Genomic DNA, 21,198 nt, shown 5'->3' on the forward strand with positions numbered 1-21,198 from the left:
ATTGATTTTATACAGAGAGGAAGGGGGAGGGATAGAGAGTTAGAAACATCGATGAGAGAGAAACATCGATCAGCTGCCTCCTACACACTCCCTACTGGGGATGTGCCCACAACCAAGGCACATGCCCTTGACCGGAATCGAACCTGGGACCCTTGAGTCCGCAGGCTGATGCTCTGTCCACTGAGCCAAACTGGTTAGGGCCACAGCGACTTTCTTTTTGCTCTCTGGAAATGGCAGTATGAATTTCTGTGGTCAGGTGTCCATTCTGCATGCAACGAGCTCCCCCTTCCAAATGAGTTGCTGTTAAAACAGCCCCCGGCTCCGTGTCACAGGTTACGGTGGCATATCCCTGGCGGTGGAAGGCCCCAGCAAAGTCGACATCCAGACGGAGGACCTGGAGGACGGCACCTGCAAGGTCTCCTACTTCCCCACCGTGCCTGGGGTTTACATCGTCTCTACCAAGTTCGCCGACGAGCACGTGCCCGGTACGCGTGGCCCCCTCTGCCCTCTCTGCTCGCTGCTTGTTTTCTGTAAGGGCTGGGCTCTCCCTCGGGCTCTGGGTTGCTCACGTAGACCCTCTCGGTTCCTGCAGGGAGCCCGTTTACCGTGAAGATCAGTGGGGAGGGGAGAGTGAAGGAGAGCATCACCCGTACCAGCCGAGCCCCATCTGTGGCCACTGTCGGGAGCATCTGCGACCTGAACCTGAAAATCCCAGGTGAGCACGAGGGGCTCATGGATGGCGGGGGGGAGGGCATTGGAAATCAAGGCCACTATGGGTGACTTACTTTTAAAATTTCAGTTATAATAGTGTTTTTAATACTTATTTTCACAGAGGCCCATTCAGGAAAAATAAATCTGTTTACCTGCTATCTTTTTCTTCTTCCAAATGAAAATGGCTTTGTTGCATCCCCTGGGGGGAAATAGATACACTCTTAGACTTTTCATTTAGTTTTTGTCGAATAGAATAACCTCGGTGAGGGATCTGGCCTTGCTGATGCCCGTGTCTGAAAGTTTTAAAGAGATGTCAGCCCAGCAGCACCTTCTAATTCCCATTCATCTCCTTCGTTCCTAAAACTGGAATGAGGGCTATGCTGCAGTTTGTTGCATCCCCTGGGGGGAAATAGATACACTCTTAGACTTTTCATTTAGTTTTTGTCGAATAGAATAACCTCGGTGAGGGATCTGGCCTTGCTGATGCCCGTGTCTGAAAGTTTTAAAGAGATGTCAGCCCAGCAGCACCTTCTAATTCCCATTCATCTCCTTCGTTCCTAAAACTGGAATGAGGGCTATGCTGCAGCCGCCATAAATTGTTCCCCATGGGGCCAAATTAGTCAGCAAATCGCCGTAGTCTTTCTGAAATGTGGCCCAGGGTCGGTCTGTAAAGAAATCCCCCCAAAGGGAAGGCGCGGAGGCTCCTCTGCCCGCAGCCGGCACGTACTGAGCCTCTGGTTACCCAGTTCTGTGGGACGGACCAGCTAGTCTCCAGATGACCCTCCCGTCCTGGACTGGCCAGGGGGCCCTTTCCTGCATGGGGTTCCCATCTTTCCTAGTATGTCTCGTAGCTTTGCTCTGCCCTCTGAGCAATATTTGACGGGTTCTTCCTGTGTAGACACCAGTCACGTGTGAATGTGGTAGCAGCCTCATTACTTTGGTGTCCAGACAGGACCGCTTAAACAGAGCTGGGTCGTGACCATAAAGTTCCTGGTTAATGACTCCACAGGACTGCATTTCGTGTCTGGGCGCCCCACCCTTCACTGGGTTTTCTCATTTCACACGCACGCAACGTCTGTGCCTCAGCTCCTGCAGTCAGTGATCTGTGCCGTGGGCCGCTGTGCCAGGCTGCGGTCACATCGCGTGGGACTGCTGGGCCGCTGTGTCTCAGATGCTGCGATGCCTTGCCAGCTGCCCTCCAGAACATGAATTGGTGCCCGTTTTCCTCTTTCTTACCAGCACGGGGCACTGGTGTTCCCTCTCACTTGGATCAATCAGATGGAAAAATATGGTGCCCAGTGTTGCGTTTCACTTCCCTGCTCACTGGTGAAGGGACGGTCTTCTTTTGCTTTACTCCGCTCGTTTTGCAAATTATCTGTCCCCTCTGCCTCCCGGTGTCTTATCTTTGTGTGATGTGGACAGTTACCCTTTCTCTCTAGGCTTCTCTGGCTCTTGACTCCTTTTCACCCTTTTCAGTGACTTGGCACCAGAGGACTTGGTGAGACTCACTCTTCCCCTCGTTGCCTGAATGGTTCTCTTCTGTCAGTTAGAATGGAGGACGGCTCACCAGCTGCCAGGTGTCCTCGGACCCAGGCCCTGTGGGGGGACCCTGTCCTCAGCCTCCCTCCCTTCCTCTGTCCTCAGGGCTCACAGTCCTGCGCTGCCCAGCCCAGATCCCATAGGGCTGGAGGGTGCAGTTTCGCGTGGCTCTAGGTGATGGCATTACTCGGTCGCCAGCATGTGGCGTGCCCGTGTCCACCACGTCAGTGCAGGCACAGCCCTTGGCATGGCATGAGCCCTCAGACGAGGCAGACGTGGTCTGCTTCGCGGTGGGGTGACCCAAAGCGTCGCTTTTCTGCAGCGTGGCGTCTGGTCTTGGGTTTGCTCGGAGCTCTGCTCACGCATGCTTTCCCATTGGCTGCTGGGACTGGCGCGTGTTCGTTCACCTTTTCCTCTAAATGCATTTCGTCTTGTTGCCGAGAAGAAATGCCAAGGCTCCGTGAGAGGAGGGATGGCACCGCTTGTGTTTTCTGCCCCCATGAGCATGACGATGGCCACGTGTCGCCTCCGGCTTAGGAACATCTGAGCTGTCGGAGTTTTTGTATTTATGTCCTGTAACTGTCAGCTCAGGCACTGGTTTGAAACTGATGTGTGGCGTTCACTCCAGCCAGGAAGGCTGTGAAAGTGCTCAGTGCCCCTAGAATGCTCTTTGCACTGGTGCCTGGAAGGGCCTGGCTCTTTCCCTGCTGGCCACAGTCCCCCCGGGATTTAAGGGAGACAGGAGGGCAGGCGTCCAGACTGCGCACCCCACACCCCACGCTGCACCCGCCTGGCCCTCTGCTGCTTGCCCTGCACGTCCTGTTCTGCTGGGCCCGCACGCTAACCCTTCTCCTCCCTGCCACCTCTCACTCCCTTTCAGAAATCGACAGCAGTGACATGTCGGCCCACGTCACCAGCCCCTCCGGCCGCGTGACCGAAGCAGAGATTGTGCCCGTGGGGAAGAACTCGCACTGTGTTCGGTTTGTGCCCCAGGAGATGGGCGTGCATACAGTCAGTGTCAAGTACCGCGGCCAGCACGTGACCGGCAGCCCCTTCCAGTTCACTGTGGGGCCACTGGGCGAGGGGGGCGCCCACAAGGTCCGGGCAGGAGGCCCCGGCCTGGAGAGGGGAGAAGCAGGAGTTCCAGGTGAGCGATCGGCAGGCTTTTTCCTTGAGGAGAGAGTAAGGGCTCAGCTGGTGGTGTGAGCACCTTGCGCTCCTCACCCTGTTCTTGGAGACGACTGTGTGTGTGAGATTCTGATGGGTGGTATTAAGGGGCATTCTTTACAGCGAGGCTTCTCTGGCTAAATTCATTCGGCAACTGCTCGTTGACCCAGTGGGCAACCTGTGACGGCAGGAGCCTGTCATCAGTTACTGTGTGTGGTGCACCTTGGAGCAGAGGGGAGCGGAAGACTGAGGCTATTTGCAGAGCAGCCTGCAGGGCTGATGTTCTGTGGAACACGCTAGGTTTCTACAAAGCCCACTGTGAAGGTGCCTTCAATGGTGGGTGCTGGTGGGGAGGCCTGTGGGGGCAAAACTAAACATGCTCCTCTTTCTCTGACTTGGCGTGGGTGTGTTCAAAGGATGCCTGCAAACTTCGTGTCGTCATGGGTGGGACCTAGGAGACACGCAGTGCCTTTGCTTGGGTGCTGCTGGGACCGGGGAGAGAAACGGCCTGTGAATGAGAGTGACCAGCGTTGCAGGGCTGGGCAAGAGGGCCCTCAGCCACACCCCGCCACTAACCAGGTGTTTCTCTCTCAGCCGAGTTCAGCATCTGGACCCGGGAGGCAGGCGCGGGGGGCCTCTCCATTGCTGTTGAAGGCCCCAGCAAGGCTGAGATCACATTTGATGACCATAAAAACGGGTCGTGCGGTGTGTCTTATATTGCCCAAGAGCCTGGTATGTATTCAGGAGCCAACTCAAGACTTTTCTTTGATTGGGGGGGTTCGGGGGTGAGGAGCAGAAACCCATAGAGGGAGCTCAAGTAAAAGAAGTTGATCTCTACCGGCACGTGGAGCGCTGCCTAGAAATCCAGGGGCAGAAATGCAGCCAGGCCTCCAAGGGGCAGGAATTCTAGTTCTCATTGTCTGTCTTTCTCCCTCAGCCTGTCTGCTTCGGGCTTCATTCAGCTGCTCTTTCTTCCTATTGACCAACCTCTGTGCCCAACCTTGGCCACTGGCCTGTGGGACTGCCCAGAAGAGGGGTTTTACCTGGTATCTGCCCTCCCTGGAGCAGGGTCCTCTACGTTTCATGCCATGAACTCCTCTGGCATCTAAAGCCTATGGGGACATCGTTTTGAAACACATAAAACATCTATATGTGTTATTAACTATTAATTACATCTATATATATAAAAGGCTAAGCAATCGTCCAACTGTCCAACCGGTAGCTATGACATGCACTGACCACCAGAGGGCAGACGCTCAATGCAGGAGCTGCTGAGCTGTGGTGACTTGGCAGCAATGGTTCTCGGGTGATGCACTTGGAACCAGAGAGGAGGGTGCCCGATTCCAGAGTGTGTCACCCAAGAACCACCCTCTCGCAATCCAGGACCCCTTGGGAGATGTTGGAGAGCCGGTTTCGGCCCGATCCCTGCAGGCCAGGCCGAGGGACCCCACCTGCCCGAGGGACCCCTCTCACTCTGCAGATGCCCTTTGAGCCGCTGCAGCACCTCAGGTGCGGCCAGCCCAGGAGGGACCACAGGAGGTTGACTCCAGAGCATGTCTGGCCCTTCTCTCCCAGTCCCACCCCACCGGCCACCTTCTAATTAATTTCCTTTCAATGTGCACAAATGCATGCACCAGGGCACTAGTTGGATTATAAGAAAAATCAATTATATCAAAAATGCAGTTATAAGAATCTTACAGGAACAAATATGTAATATATCAAGGTATGCATGTCTTCATTGATACATTAAATCTAAAATTGGGTGACTACCCTAATTTCAAAAAAAATTGGGTGACTACCTTAATTTCAAAATAGTGATGAGTATAAATGAGATGTCAAAGTATATGTAAAACTGTAAAATGATATGAAAGTATCTGTGATCCTTGTTGGTGACAAAGTCACAAGTACTTTTTTTTTAACATATTTTTATTGATTTCAGAGAGGTAGAAACATCAATGATGGGAGGGAATCATTGATCAGCTGCCTCCTGCATGCCTCCCACTGGGAATTGAGCCCACAACCCAGGCATGTGCCCTGCCCAGGAATCGAATCGTGACTTCCTGGTTCATAGGTCGATGCTCAACCACTGAGCCACGCCGGCTGGGCTGTCACAAGTACTTTTAATGTGCTGTGATTTCTTGTCAACATTTCTAAAGAAAGGAAATGCTAAATATCAGCTAGAGGTTTAGTGAAAGCAAAGATGTAATTTTTTCCCCATTCAGGTCTTACGGATCTCCTGCGTTCTCTACAGAGGCCCTTTGGGGGACCCTGAGGACTCAAGTTCAGAATCTCTACCCTTGCCCTCTCATGTTGGCCCTGCCTGAGCCAGGCAACCGGTCCTAAACCGATCGGCGAGGCCATGGAGGAGGGCAGGGTCTCTCTGAAGGCATTTTCACAGGAGGCCTCACTGTAACCGCCTTCCTGAATCTCTGAAATGATGGGACTTTCTTGTCCCCACAGGTAACTACGAGGTGTCTATCAAGTTTAACGATGAGCACATCCCCGAAAGTCCCTACCTGGTGCCGGTCATCGCGCCCTCGGACGACGCCCGCCGCCTCACTGTTATGAGCCTTCAGGTGAGACGCAAGGAAGCATCCATGTCCTTGGCCACAGGCCAGCCAGTGAGACCCTGGACTCCCGAGGCCGCTTCAATCCCCGTCGGTGCTGAGGGTCCCAGCCCATTTTGACCACAGATGTTTCCCTTCTCTTGGCAGAGTCAGCTCCCCACTCGGTTAGGACAGGAGACAGTTGAGGGAACAAAACAGAGCCACAGTCAATAAAACAGCTCAGTGTTTGGGGACAAGTTTGTTTTTTAAATATTTATTCAAGAGAAACAAAGGAGGCCCGTTAATAGTTGGTTAAGGGCTAAGGAGAGCTTTCAAAACAAAGCTAACACAAAGCTAACAGTCCAGTGATGTGTAGCCTGCAGTTACTGGCTTCTTTTTCCTCAAGGAAGTCCATTGTGTTTTATTTTATTATGATGATTTATTTATAATAAGTGTGCTGGGCACCTTGCTAAGAACTTGGTCAGTGTTACCTTATTAAACCCTTTCAACAGCCTGGTGAGTGGGCTTCTCTTGACCCATTTTAAAGATGGAAAAACTGAGGTACAGAGAGCTTATGGCTGCCAGAAACCAGCTAGTATGAGGCAGAGTGAGGTCTTGTGGTTCCAGAACTTGAGGTCTTAACTGTGGCCTCCTTAATCCCCACCTTGGGATTGTGGTAGGTGGCTGCATAGTCCAAACCTATTGCAATGCCAGGAAATGCAACTTTTCTCCTGTCTTAAACAGGTCACTGAATTCAAGGTTGCATAGGGGCCTTCAGCCAAACTAAGAACCATTGGGAGATGCTTTGCATCTTTGCTCAGGACACTGAAAAATAATGAGGTGTCTGAACCAGGAGTAGCAGCAGTTCAGTTGTGCAGTAGCACCAGAATCTCAAAGTATGCGTTCTGGTTAAAGGGCCTTCTAAACAGCCTTCCACGGCCCCCAAGTTCTTGAAAATCCTGGATCGATGAAAACCCAGTCTCATATCTCAGACGGGCGATACCACTGGATCTAGTCCCTCCACGTGGTTTATTTTGAGATTTCCACCTCACCCCGAGGGCATTGGTACTGCTCGTTGTTCCCAACATGGCAGAGCCCCAGCCGGGATCACCTCCGCAGATTGAAGAGGCCTCATCTGGAGAGAACCGGGGTGCCCACTGGTCGCCGTGGTGCAGATGTTTTTCTTGTGTTTCATTTAAAGGCTTCTTAGCAGAAGTTCCTTTTGTGCCGACTTAACTAAAGCCGAGGGGGGGAGGTAAACCCAGCGCCTGTGGAGGGCAGACAGCTGCCTTCGCGCACCTGGAAGGTGTCTTTCGGACCTTCCGAGGCGTTTATCTCCCTCTTGAGGATTTAGCGGCAAACGGATTCAGGTAACGGCATGGTTCTGTCCAAAGGGAGCTGATCTGCAGAAATCCTCTCCAGCGAGCTTTTCTGTGGAGTCCTCTCATCACAGTTTGGTCGTAAATATTTAAATAAGTATGCAGCAGGCTGTATATCCGGCAAGCGGGGCGGGCGGGTCAGCTTGGTCCCTGTTCCTCCCGGGTCACTTGATGCCGAGCGATACGTAAATTATTTATCGGAGGTTTACTGGAGGCCCGCACAGCAACATCTGGGGCTGGTTAGGGGAGAGAGGCACGTATTGTTTTGTCTTGCTTTTGAGGCTTTTTAGAAAATTGGAGTCGGCTGGCATTTTGTGGAGGAGGAGGAGGGGGTAGAGGGATGGGGCTGGGCTGGCGATCAAAGACTCCATCATAATTTTGAGTTTGGTCTATAACCCCAGTCTGTGACCGCGAGAGCTGTGCAGCCTAATAGAATGTTCTGAAACAATGGAAATGGCTCCCATCTTCTCTGTGCGATGTGGTAGCCACTAGCCACATGTGTAGCCACTCGCTAGTGTAAGCGAGGAACTGCATTTTAATTATTTAATTTTTATTAATTTAAATCTAAATATACAGTGATATAGCCTCATGTGGCCAGTGACTACTGAATTAGGCAGCCCAGTTTTAGAGCCTTGCGTCTAAGACGCGGGCGCTGGACCTACAGCCTCAGCATCGCCTGGGAACTTAATAGCATCCTAGAGCCCAGGCCCCACCCCAGGCCCGTGGAATCAGAATGAGCGTTTTCACAAGGCCCCTGGTGCTTCGATTGCACATTAAGTGTGAACCCTGCTGCTTTAGAGTCATCTGAGCAGTGGCTGCCCAACCAAGTTTACATCAAAACTGCTGACTTGTAAAATGTTGCTGTTCAGGATTGGCTGATCTTAAAATACCTTAAGCACCTAAACTTCTAATCCCTTCCCCCCAGAGAGGCTATAGTTTCCGAGACAAAGCATGGAGAGTGAAACTGACCCAGTGACTAGCACCGGTTATACTTGTCTCTCTCTCTCTTTTTTTTTTTAAGGGTACACACAACTTCAAAATGCATATTTTTTTAAACATTTTTTGTTGTTGATAGTATTATAGATGTCTCCCATTTCTCCCCCTTACCCCTATCTTCCCAGCCCCAGCTCTCTCCCCGCTCCCCCCTCTCCACTACCTATTGCCCATGTCCATGGGCTATGCATATAAGTATGTAAGTTCTTTGTTTATCTCTTCTCGTCCCCTGACCCCACATTGAGGTATGTCAGTCTGTTCCAGGCCTCCATGCTTCGGGTCTTAGTTTGTTGGTCAATTCATTTTTTAAAAATGCATATTGATAGTCAATAACCTGACATTTCTGAGCCTTTATGTATGGGTGAAGCATTATGCTGAGGGCTTTGAATGCATCACTTCATTTCATCCTCACGGCAGCTCTCTGGGATGGATCCGGTTATTGCGCACATTTTACACACGAGGCGACTGAGGCTAAACGAGGTTAAAGGTTAAACGATGTAGTTATAGGTCCGGGAAATGGGAGTGGCCCGGGTCCTGCTGATTGGAAGCCCTGTGTGGTGCCCACGGCCTCCCTTTTCCTGTGCAGCCCTTGACAAGTTTGTTAAAAGTTCCTCCATTCCTACCCTCCAGATAAAAAATAGCAGTGACATAAAGCGTTGTTCGTATTCCTGAGTGTATGGTTTTGTCAGCCGCCAGGCTCCTCCTCAAAGGAGGGCCTTCGTTTTTATTTTATTTTATTTGTTGATGACCTGTTTGGGATGCTGAAACAATAGTCCTATTGATCAGGATGTCTCAAGTCTTCAAACCCCGTAACCTCTTCCAGATGGTCTGGGCACCAGACCCACGCAGCTGTGCGCCTCTGCTTTCTGATATTAATGCTAGAAATGTGGAATGAGCCACCTGCTCCTGTTGGATGTGGCTAACCACGCTGGGCCTGTTTGCAGGAGCACTGTGCCCAGAGTCCCGGACTGGGTCAGTGTGTGCCACTGAGCAGGCGTGCCGAGAGCCGTAACGTTGTCTGATGTATTAAATTCTCAGGAATCGGGATTAAAGGTTAACCAGCCAGCCTCCTTCGCTATAAGGCTGAATGGGGCAAAAGGAAAGATTGATGCAAAGGTGCACAGCCCCTCCGGAGCCGTGGAAGAATGCCACGTGTCTGAGCTGGAGCCAGGTAAGCCGTAGGCAGGGTGTGCGGTCCCAGCACCAGCACCCCCTCCACCCCCAACATGCACCCTGATGGAGGACCAGCCGGCCTCACCAAGGCCAGCAAGCCCTCAGATTCCCTTTGCTGTTCTTGCCAGACATTGCTTGTAAATTAGGGTGTAAACATTGCCAAGGACAGACAGGGGGACACTTTGAGATTTAATATCCTCCCTTTTATTCTTGTTTTTGTTCCTGTTCCTCCTCCTCTCTCCCTCTTCCTCCTTCCCCCTCCTCTCTCTCTCTTCTCCTCTCTCTCGTCTTTTTTTTTTTAAATACTGCTTTAGTTTTTCATATTCCTTTCACATTACAGTCATTGTGATTTTCTCTCATATTTTAACAAAATCTTACAGATTTTATTATATTGTTGAACTTATGAATAAGTTCACTTTGACCTGACTTCACTCTGAGAAAAGGTCAATGATATTCATCTTGAAATTTAAAAGAGAATCTGGTGGTGCAATAAACAGATCTTGTAACATAGGAACCAACTCCTGAAACCTATACGTTCATGTTGACCAATGTCACCCCAATAAATTTAATAAAAATATTTTTTAAAAAGAGAATCTGGGTCTCCAGGATGCTTCACAGGAGGCCCAGGATGCTTAATCACATAAGATCTTGCCTGCTTCCTTGACGCATGGAATTCCGACGTCAGTCACTTTGAGACATTTTGCCAGTGAACATTAAGTGTCAAAGACTTGGCAAGACATGACTCTTGCTCACAAAGAGGAGCTCAGAGTCAAGTAAGGACCTGGCCGCAGCCTGCAGAGCACATGAGGACCTGTGTGGTCACCAGGACCACAGGATTGAGAACCAAATGGTGAAGTTGGTCAGAGCAGGAAAGGAAAGCGTTGTGCCTTGCCAAGGTCAGGAGGGCTTCTCAGAGGAAGTGAACTGACCGTGGGCCCTGATGCATGAGGAAGAACCCTTAGTCACTGCCCTGATTGGGCATTTGCTGTGGCCCTGCCACGTGTACAGTGAGGGCAGAGATCAAGGACCTGGGTCAGCATTACAGATCTTCCCTCGGGGCAGAACAGGAAAGGGCAGTGAGGAGCTTTAGAAGACGCAGTGTGTCTGTGTGGGGGTGGTGCCCTGATCAGATCTTGGTGTAAGTCTGACCACATCATCGAGAATGTGTTGAAATATATGAAAGCAGAGTGGTCTGTCTGAGGAAATAACATTAATCAGCAGCGTTGGAATAGAGAGGGGGAACTTAGGCCAGAGAACTGTAACACTTGGTGACCAGTTTGGCCATAGGGAATGCATGTGAATTCAGAAAGGTTACATGTAGTTTGGTGATTGGGTAGAAAGATGATGCAGCCATGGGTAGGTGAGGCCTTCGTGAGAGTTTTGGAGTGTCCCCAAGAGATCCAAATAAGGAAGTTTAGTAGATCTCTAGAGCCACTGGGATTTAGCCAACAAGTGAAGTTTGGTATCTGGACCGTCAGCATGCCACAGTTAGGATGCTGTTGGTTGCAAATTACGGAACACCCAACTGAAGCCAACTCCCACAATAAAGGGGTCTGTTCATTCACATCACTGGAAAATGCGGGGTCCCAGGCGCAACAGTTTAATTCAGCCGTGCAGCTGTGTCCTCCAAACCCCCGAATGTCTCTGCTCTCTCTTCTGCTTTGTGGGCCTCGCTCTGAGACCGGCCTTCCTCTTGGTGACAAGATGGCTGCAGACCCCGGATTTCCCGTCGTCACACCACACCAATCTTCTCTCCTCAAGAGTCTTTCCCAGAATCTAAGATATTCCTTTTCCAGAGGTCTCTTGCCAACTTCCCTCCTGTCTCACCAAACACTGAACACACGTGCCATGTGCTAATGGATGGCGTGGAGAAAGAGGGGGGACCCCCCCCCAGTCAAAGCTCATACCTGATGTGGGGGTGGGGTCACCTTCCCTTGAAGCATATTAGCTTTAAGGGAGGAGTGCTGGGTACCCAGTCAGAGGCTGTTGGGGAAGTGCCATGTTGAAGGGTGTGAATGGGCAGTTGCATGCAGATGTTCATCAGAGGAGAAGAGGGTTTGGGTGGAGCTTTGGGGGACAAAAATTCTGAAGGGATGAAGGGTGAGAAGAGGGAGAAAACAGACCTACCTGCATCCCAGGCGAGTGCTTCAAGGAGGAAGGGGTGGTCAGGTGATGCACGATAGTTCGGTGGATGTTGCAGGTGTCCCTTCCAGGGAACAGTTACCGTGCCACATGCTGTGACCTAAGCTCACAGTGAAAAACCTGGCTGTTATTTATTAACTGAGGAGTATTGGCCCCAGTTGGAACCACTCTTTCCCCCTTCAAGTGGCCAAGTAGAGAAACTTTGCAAGAAGTGAGCTTTCATAAAGGCCGTGTTCTCCTGAGCAGAGGCCACAGAGGAGGAAACAGAACCTGAGATTTGGATGCATTTCCCAGAGGGCTGGCTGAGGACACACGAGCAGGCCCGTCTGGCTTTGAAATCCAACCTACTGTCAGGTGCCAGGCTTTCAGGAGAACCGTTGTCTCATCAAAGATTTAAAATTGGCCGCGTGGGGCTGCTTCCTGTCCTGGGTCCTCGCTGCCTCGGTGGGCCCGCTCTTACCCTGTGCTTTTGCTCACTCTCCCAGATAAGTACGCGGTTCGCTTCATCCCCCACGAGAACGGCGTCCACACGATCGACGTCAAGTTCAATGGGAGCCACGTGGTTGGAAGTCCCTTCAAAGTGCGCGTCGGGGAGCCTGGACAAGCGGGGAACCCGGCCCTGGTGTCCGCCTACGGCGCGGGGCTTGAGGGGGGCACCACAGGTAACACACTGCCTCCCCCTCTCCTCTTCAGCTGAGCCGGCTCCAGGGACAGAGCCAGGTGGCAGTCTCCAGGCCTGTGCGCCTGTCCCCAGGGTCACTGGGATGAGGTGCACTTGGGAGGCTCTTGGGCTCATTATCGCGTGCTGTGCCTCAGCTGGCTTCCTCTGCCAAGTTCCCGGGCCGTGGGGCGGGAATGCTGATACAGAGGAACACGGCCCAGCACCATTCATTCTGAGGGTTTCCTTGCCTGAGCAGAATTCATGATGCATGTAACTGGCCTCCTGGGCGGTCCCTACCCATTAGTGCCTCTAGTGGTCCCCAGGCGCCCAGAAACGCACTGAATGGGCAGTAATGCCTGTCACGGTCTATCTCCTCTTTTGATTCTCTGGTCCTAATGGAGGAGGAGAAAAGTCTGAAACAGTTGAGGAATTCCGAAGCTTTGGGACTTGTTACGATTTATTTTTAACCTTTGCTGCAGATGAGACACTTTTGATTGTGAAAAACTTAGGCAGCGACGAGGTGTATAAAGTGAAACGTATTCCATCTCTTTGCATCTCCTTCCTCCCTCCATCTGGTCCAGGAGGAAACAGGGCTCACAGCTCAGGGGAGGCCCTTGGGGTTGTCTGTCAAGGTGTATAAAGTGAAACGTATTCCATCTCTTTGCGTCTCCTTCCTCCCTCCATCTGGTCCAGGAGGAAATGGCTCACAGCTCAGGGGAGGCCCTTGGGGTTGTCTGTCAGTCTTCATTCTTGGTCGCGTGGTTGCTTAGCTGGCTGGTTCACCAGAAAGGTAGACACATACTGTGGTTTTGCTTTTATTTTACAGAAGTAACCTTAATGCACATATTGTTGTACCGCTTGCTTTTTGCTCTTGGCATCTTAAAGAACTCTCCGTATCAAAACATACACCTCCCGCCCCCGCCCCCCTTGTAATGGCTGCAGTTGGTGTTCAGACGGTGACCCTAGAGGTGGGCGTCGGGTGGTGTCCAGTGCGTGTCCTTACAGAGGCACATCCAGAGGCAGGGTGGGAGCGTGTCCAGCCACGCTTCTCTGCAGGGAAAGTCCAGGCGTGGGCTCTCGGGGACACGGTTTGCATGTGGGTGTTGATTTGGCCCCCAGGAAGGCCGCCGGGTCCCAGTTTCCGGAGTCCCTCGTGTGTGGGCACTGCTCTTAGTGTCCCCCAATGGGGTGAGTGGGACAGAGCAGACCTGCCTCCCCATGGCGAGGGGACGAGCGGCCCCGGTTACCTGGGGGGTGAGAGTCCTAAATGGCCCAGGTGCCCTGCTAAAGGGCAGGAGAGAGTTGACCCGCTGATGTCCCACCTGGGACTCTGGCCAAACAGTGGCCTCAGCAGAACCACCGTGGGGGTGGCACAAGTGCCTCTGGACTCCCCGGGCCCATCTGGCTCCGCACTGAACGCTGGTCCAGGAGCGTGTCCTTTGTTAAAAGCATAGTATGGTTTCACCCTAAGCGCTGTCCATTGCACAGATGAGGAAAGTGAGACTCAGAAGGTTGAGTCACTCCCCAAAGCTTACTTAGCTACAGAGGGCAGAACCAGGACTCCCCCCCAGGCCCACGCCTCAGAGCCTGTGCCCTTCACCCCTGAGTTTTGCTGCCCCCCCCCCAAACGTCTGGCTCCCCCAGGGGCAGAGACTGCACCTGTGGCCCACTCAGCGGTGGTGGTGGGGTCACAAGCCAGGACCCCTGTCCTAGCTGCCGTGGAATGTTTCCCAGGCAGCAGTGCCCGCCTTTGGCCCCTGGCAAGCCACCCGCCGTCGGAGCCCAGGTGGGGTCCTCCTGGTACTTGGAGCCACCGCAGGCCTTGGCCTGGGCCCCACAGCAGCCACTGAGGTCTCCTGCAGCCGCCAGCAGCCGCCTCTGCCTCCTGCTGGGTCGCACCTGCTGTGGCGGGGCCTCTGTGCTTCCTCTTGGCTGTTCACGGGCCTTCTCAGGAGCTCTGGTTTCAGGCTGTGTTTTGCAAGCGCTGGATGCCGCTGAGAGGAGCTGGTCTAGGGAGACTCCCAGCCGGGCGGGAGAGGCACAGAGCACGCCTGTTTCAAACCCTGTGTAAATATTGCTCTTGTCAAGGGGAAGGCGTCTTGTTTTCCTAGCCCTCCTGCTCCCCAGCCTTTCCCCAAATACCCGTCCCAGGGTTACACAGCTGCAGTGTGCACGGAATGAAAAGGTGGCTGTGCTCGCTGCCCGAGGGCCTGGCGGCCTCACCTTCGGGACAAAGCAGACGTCCCTGTGTTTTTATGGGTGGGCTTGCTGGATCTTTTGGCTCGAACCTTAAATGGTCCGTTCCGCAGGTTTGGGAGCAGGGCATGTGGAGAATCGGGAAGGGACTCTGCTGCAGAGAGTGGAGAGGCTGGGAGGCAGACCAAGGAGTCCAGGCTGCCTGGTTGGGAGCGCAGTGTCCCGAGGAAAAGCTCCAGGAGCCCCAGTGGCCAGGAACAGGGAGCCCCTTCCCTCCTCGCCCGCCTTGAAGATGCTTTGCACACACATGACAGTCACGGGAACTCGGCTGTGTGTGCAGGCTGCCCGGGATGTTCGGGGTGTCAGTGGTCAGCTGGAGGCGGTGGTGAGGGGGACTCCTGCGTGGGGATCCTTTCTCCTGTCTTCTCTCGGGCATGTGCGTCCGCTTCACGTTGGACAGAGCTCCTGTTTAAATCTCCACGGTGCCATTTTCTAGCCGTGTGACTCACTGCGCCTCCACTTCCTTCCCATAAAATGGGAATAACGAGGGCGCCCACCAGGCAGGCTGTCCCAGGTACCTCTGGGCCTCTGATTCCTTATTTCCCTTTCCCACCGCATCTTCCCTGCCCTCAGGCCACGCAGCCAGGAGGAACCGAGATTTCTCAGGAATGGAGCCGCTTGTTGGAAAGGGTGGGGCTCCTTCCCGCAGCCAGGCCTTCTCCACGTGGAGTATCTCTCCCTGTCGTCTTCGTCTGGCAGCTCCTTCCTAGGATGCTGTCCCGTCACCACCCGCCCCCACAGCCGCTGCAGCAGCCCCCACAGCCGCTGCAGCAGCTGCTGCCTGAGGGGCTTCAAGGCTGCGCAGTTTAGATGCAGGGTTGAAGTGGGGGGCAGGATGATGAGTGGGGGAGTGCTGGGACCAGAGCCTCGAGAGCTTCCAGAAACAGCTGGGTTGTGTTGGGGAATTGCATGATAGCAGCTCCTTTGTTTTATTGATAACCAGAACAATCATTCTTTCTCTGGCCTGGGAGCTGTAATTAAACCAAAATAGTTCCCAGCTGGGACACGTCCAGGGCTCTAGAGAAAGCACAGCCCTGCATGGGGCTGCTATGCCAGGGACAGCCCATAGAGGGCACTGTGGCAGGCGCACAGCTGGTGTCTGGCCCCCAAGTGGCCCTCACAGACCACTCATCCCCTCTAGACTGGAAAGAGGCCTGGGGGTGGGGGGGCTTCTGCAGGGCCCTGGGCTCAGGCGGGAATGCTGCCCTCGCCATCGGTGGCACTCCTGCCCAGCTTGCCTTCTGTTGTACCCGTCTGGGCAGGAGGTCCTCATGGGCCGGGCAAGAGGTAGAGTGTCCTAGGGCTGCACGAGGGCATCCAAGGCAGCCACACTGTCCACCCAGGGGCCAAGAGCTGGGCCTGGGCTCCAAGCTGCACAGACTGCTCAGATACCGCTCTCACCGTAGCTCTGACTGGCAGGGGCTGAGCCTCCGAGTCCTGTTAGCACCTGAACTGCGATGGGACTCATTTAGCCGCCGCTGCTGTGCTGGTCCTGTTCCTGTTGCCAATATTATTCATGGCAAAGGAGGGGTGGCAGATCCTAGTGGCTGATGCGGACTCCAGGGTGGTGTCTGGGTCAGGGAGCCTGTAGAGGAAGGAGGAGGCGCTGACTCCTTGGCTTCCCTAAGTCCGCACAGAGGAGGCAGGAAAGGTCAGAGGGGCCCACGCCTCCCCTCGCCCCTGGAGGCAGAGCTGGACAGCATGTTAGGCTCACAGTGACCCTCAGACCTTTCGCCCATGGCCGCCGCTCGTGCCCAGAGGAGAGGACAGGGTGTCCAGGCAGGGTGTGCTGGTGGGCGAAATGTCAGCCACACTCCTGCCTGGAGTTACCAACCCCAGGGCCTGAGGTGCTCTGTGCCAGGAGTTCAAAGCTAGTAGTGGTGGGTTCCCATGCCACCAAGGTGACCCTACTTTGAGGGATCCTGTGTGTGCCCCTGCCGCTGCTTTAGTGCCCCTGGGAGAGCTCCCCAAACCCTACCCCTGTCATCCCTCCAAACCATCCACATGATATTGACTCCCACTTCCTTTCTCCCAGGTATCCAGTCTGAATTTTACATCAACACCACCAGAGCAGGGCCCGGGACGTTATCCGTCACCATCGAAGGCCCGTCCAAGGTTAAAATGGATTGCCAGGAAACCCCAGAAGGGTATAAAGTCATGTACACCCCCATGGCCCCTGGGAACTACCTGATCGGCGTCAAATACGGTGGGCCCAACCACATCGTGGGCAGTCCCTTCAAGGCCAAGGTGACAGGTAACCAGATACCTTTGAAATGATCCCCACCCCCACCCCCAAATCCTTTGTCAAAATATCAACAGAGCTGCTTGATCGCAGAAACTGGATGATTTTAAATACGTTGAATCTACTTTGAATCCTGATTGTGAAGAGGTGGTAGGGCCCTGCGTGGCTCAGTTGGTTGGAGTGTTGTCGATTCCCAATTGGGGCACATACCCAGGTTGCAGATTCAATCCCCAGTTGGGCCACGTGCCAGATTGATTTCTCTCTCTCCCCCTTCCTCTCTCTAAAAATCAATCTAAAAAGAAAGAAATGGTAGGACAGGTAGAGGGGGGTGCATGTTTGAAACTTGCAAAATAAGTAGGTAGAACGGGAGGGCAGAAGTTTAAAAAGCGTGTTAGAAGGATTCTGCTTCTAACAGAAAAAAGAAATGTTTACATATTTGAAATCTTATGTATTTGTTTAAATCAGGGTTTAAAAAAAAAATCACCCCGATCATTTCCCTTCATTTTAAAAATAATTAAAAGTCTTTATTAAATTTATAAAAATGTGCTTCCTTCAGAACACTGGAAAAAATACCAAACAGTAAAATCACCTCCCAGCCTCCATCCAGGTAACCACCATCAGTGTTGTGGTAAAGTCCTCTGTTCACTGCTATATGAATAGCATAGGTTCACTGCAGAAAAACTAAAGATTCAGACAGGAGAATCATCAGCTCCCGTGCAGAGAGAATCATTTTTGATATTTTGTTATGTCCTTGCAGACTTCTCCACTGCTTATCCCTATAAGCTCTACAGTGTAGAGTCTACACTGCTACACTACAGTGTAAAGTCTGCAGTGTAGAGCGTATAGGGATAAGCAGTGTAGAGTCTACCCTGCTGATACGCAGGGTGCTTTATGTAAATGGAAACTGTGGCTTCTAAAGGGTGGCATGTGGTTCTGGGGGGCGGGGTGGGTTTCCAGGCTGGAACCTAGTTAGTTGTGTGGGGCAAGAAAGGTGGGGAGGGGGGGGGGGGGGTTAGAAGACATTGTGGGTGTGAGACGGGGAAGTGGTGGCTTTTGGATCCAGGTGTTGGGGTGTGGGGGCACTTTCCTCCTCTGGCTGAGGGACCCACTTGATCTGGTCACTCATGCCCTCCTCCCTCCCTTTCATGTCCTAGGCCAGCGTCTGGTCAGCCCCGGCTTGGCCAACGAGACCTCGTCCATCCTGGTGGAGTCGGTAACCAGGTCCTCGACGGAGACCTGCTACAGCGCCATCCCCAAGGCTTCGTCAGACGCCAGCAAGGTGACCTCCAAGGGGGCAGGGCTCTCGAAGGCCTTCGTGGGCCAGAAGAGCTCCTTCCTGGTGGACTGCAGCAAAGCGGGTAGGCGTCTGGCCCTGCTCCGGGGGGGGGGGGGGGGGAAAAAACCTCTGCTTTCGTCTTCCCTGCTCCAGTCTGCAGTGCCCACCCTCCCAAGTAACCCAGCCATTTGCAAGTAACCGTGCTTATTACCTTATTCTTTTGCACTTAGTATTTTTAAAGGATATTCCTCTTGAGTTTTTTCTGCCCCTAATTGCTTCAAACTTAATAGCAATTTGGACTTGGGTATTTGCTTGGGTGTCAATCGTGAGTTGGCTGGGTTCTGGCATCGAGCACATCTGGCTGGAAACCTGGCTGGTTCCACCACTCACTCATCCCTTCCTCCTCCCTCCCTCCCTTCCTCTCTTCCTTCCTTAAATGCCATGTGACCATGGGAAACTTACTAAATCTCTTTCTAAAAGTCAGTTTTCTCTTCTCTAAAATAGGAATAATAGTACCTTCCATAAAGTTCTTATGAGAATAACAGACCGGAACAATCTACACCTATAGGGACAACCCTTATTATGTGCCAAGGGCTTCACAGAACACTCCTCCCCGTGAGGCTGGTGCTAGTGTCGCCCCTGTTTACGGATGGACGGGGAAGCTCAGACAGGGAGAGGTGAAGTTCTGTGTCCAAGGTCACCCGGCTAGGAAGCGCAGGGCAGAGATTTGAACCCACAGTGTTGGGCTCTGTGAGGCCTGCTCAGAACCCCACACTCCCACCTCTCAGTCCCCAGCTTCATCTTAGAAGCTCAGCAGGCGGTAACTGGTATCATTCCGCTGGCTCCCTTCTGGTCCTCTGCCTTCTGGGATTCATCCTCACGGAATAACCACCTCCCTCTGCTTCTCAGGTTCCAACATGCTGCTGATCGGGGTCCACGGGCCCACCACCCCCTGCGAAGAGGTCTCCATGAAGCACGTGGGCAGCCAGCAGTACAACGTCACCTACGTCGTGAAGGAGAAGGGGGAGTATGTTCTGGCCGTGAAGTGGGGAGAGGAACACATCCCCGGCAGCCCCTTCCACATCACGGTGCCTTAAACGCCTGCTCGTCAAATCCCGGGAGGTGCTTCAGGTGGTTGCTTTTGTTGCTTGTTTATAACTCGATTTTTTTTTTTTTTACAAAGTCCTCCGGCCTGTTTGTGGGTCTGAAACCCCATCCCGAAAACATTGCCATTCTAAAGTGCCTTCAGAACGAAATCCTAGACTTGACTCATTGGGGACGCGTTGGGGACACTGGGGAAATGCAAGCTGGAGCGGTGGGCTGAGCAAATCTGACCTCTTGTGGCGAAGATCGTCCCCTGCAGACAGACCAAGAACACAGGCAAGGCTGGTGTTAGACACGCAACCGGGTACCAGCTTATGAAACCAGGCAGGGACGAGGGGCAGGGAAAAGAGGAGCCCTAGCTTAGGTTGTTGTTTAGAAAAGTAGATGGCTTGAAACCAGCTTCCTCTCGTCCAGTGCCCACCCCATGTAAGAAAAGGCTACTAGGTGGACACGTTGCTTTGACCACTCGTTCCCACCCCACGCTGCTCTGTGGCCTTTTTACCACGCGGTGGCCGACTGGCCTGGAGGGGTTCCCGCCGCCTCTCCCTCATCTGCTGATAATTTCCCTGCAAAGTCCGGACGTGTGACCATCTTGGCAGCCATGTTTTTGTTCTTGCTTTTAAAGTCTGAGGAACGTCTGCAGTGATAAGCAGCCCCCCACTTGCCAAAGACCCCTTTTTGTAACCAACACTAGCCCTTGTGCTTAACACACACTCCAGCCACTTGACAGTCTGATGAGCTTTACCAACGCGTTCCCGGTGGCCGTGAGGGGTCCGCATGTCAGCGGAAGTCATCACGCGACACAACCCAGCCCAGTCTGTCTCGGGGGCCACTTTTTCTGGAAAATAGTTATAGATAGGAAAGAAGGAAACTCCTGCCAGCCTTTGGTCTGAGTCAGGGACCCGTCGAGCGGGGTGGACAGCAGCTCATCGCCGGTCCTTCACTGTTTGGCAGAAATAGCAAAAGGTGTGTATTTGGCCCTGACCCCGTGTCATCCAGATGGTGTTTGGAAAGCAACATGCAGGTGCAAGATTCCACAAACGGGGTGTAAGGCCTTGTGCACGCCTTCCTGCACCCCTGCTTTGGACTAAAGTTAAAGCGTCAGGGACTGGCTGGCTGCAGGGCCCGCTGTGGAGTGTGGTCGGGCAGGCAGCCCCCCCTGGTTGCTGCTCAGTCCTCAGGAAGTGGCACTGTGGCTGAAGTGCCTCCGTGGGTGGAGCGGGGCCCGGGTGGGGGACCTGCACCAAGGGATCGCAGCTGGGGGCCAGTGTTGGCAAACGCCCAACGTTCGAAACTGGAGCGGCCTGAAGCCTCATGTGAACGGACCACAGGCCTCGTAAACTGGGACAAGGAAGCGAAACTGGAATCAAATGCCGACTGTAAATTGTATCCTATAACTTATTAAATAAAATGTTTGCTCCTTAGAGCTCAGTCTGGTAAATGATTGGAGTCTGACCTGCTCTTCCAATCCCTGGCCAATAGCACACAGATGAGCTGCTTGTTTTGACCAGGAGCCTGGCCTCCTTTGCAGGGGGAGGCCTAGCTTCTCCCTGAGCCTCGGTGGGAATTTATCCAGACAGGGCCCCCCCAAGAGTGTGGGGCGCTGGAAGGGGGTGTGCGGGCCCTGACCCCCCCACACAGCTTCCTCTGGAGGTTTGCTGGGACTTGCCTTGAGTAAGAATCCCACATAGGAAACCCACCTAGGTGAAGGCTGTGGATTTAAAAAGAGCAAAAAAAAGCCTCTCCTACGTACACGAGAAGCCCCATTGTCGGGAATTTATTCAAACAAAAAACAACGTCACCTGTCATCCCACTGCCTGTGGACAGCAGGGCTCGGTCTGGTGCTACAGCCGGCCCTCTCTTCCCTCTCCCTCTGCTGCTCCTTCCTGCTGCGGATGTCGCTACCTCCTCCTCCTCCCCTTACGGCAGTTTTGTGACACCATTTTACAGCGACAGCACTAGCTCAGGGGCTGCAGTGTCATGTTGGCACTCTCCAAGTTCACTTGAGG

General features: G+C 53.1%; 1 protein-coding gene across 1 annotated transcript in view; it reads left to right on the forward strand.

The window, feature by feature from the left end:
- Positions 1-20,625, forward strand: part of LOC102255293 (filamin-B) — an 85,582-nt gene extending 64,957 nt beyond the window's left edge. The window contains exons 37-47 of the mRNA XM_014541315.1: positions 333-485; positions 593-715; positions 3,131-3,397; positions 4,012-4,149; positions 5,878-5,993; positions 9,374-9,506; positions 12,136-12,312; positions 16,603-16,821; positions 17,366-17,416; positions 17,964-18,167; positions 18,995-20,625. Coding sequence (XP_014396801.1) covers positions 333-485; positions 593-715; positions 3,131-3,397; positions 4,012-4,149; positions 5,878-5,993; positions 9,374-9,506; positions 12,136-12,312; positions 16,603-16,821; positions 17,366-17,416; positions 17,964-18,167; positions 18,995-19,182 — 1,769 coding nt within the window. The 3' untranslated portion in view covers positions 19,183-20,625. The remainder of the gene's footprint in view (positions 1-332; positions 486-592; positions 716-3,130; positions 3,398-4,011; positions 4,150-5,877; positions 5,994-9,373; positions 9,507-12,135; positions 12,313-16,602; positions 16,822-17,365; positions 17,417-17,963; positions 18,168-18,994) is intronic.
- Positions 20,626-21,198: the final 573 nt, after the last annotated feature.

This window comes from Myotis brandtii, unplaced genomic scaffold (assembly GCF_000412655.1).
Source record: "Myotis brandtii unplaced genomic scaffold, ASM41265v1 scaffold268, whole genome shotgun sequence".
NCBI classification, from domain to species: domain Eukaryota; kingdom Metazoa; phylum Chordata; class Mammalia; order Chiroptera; family Vespertilionidae; genus Myotis; species Myotis brandtii.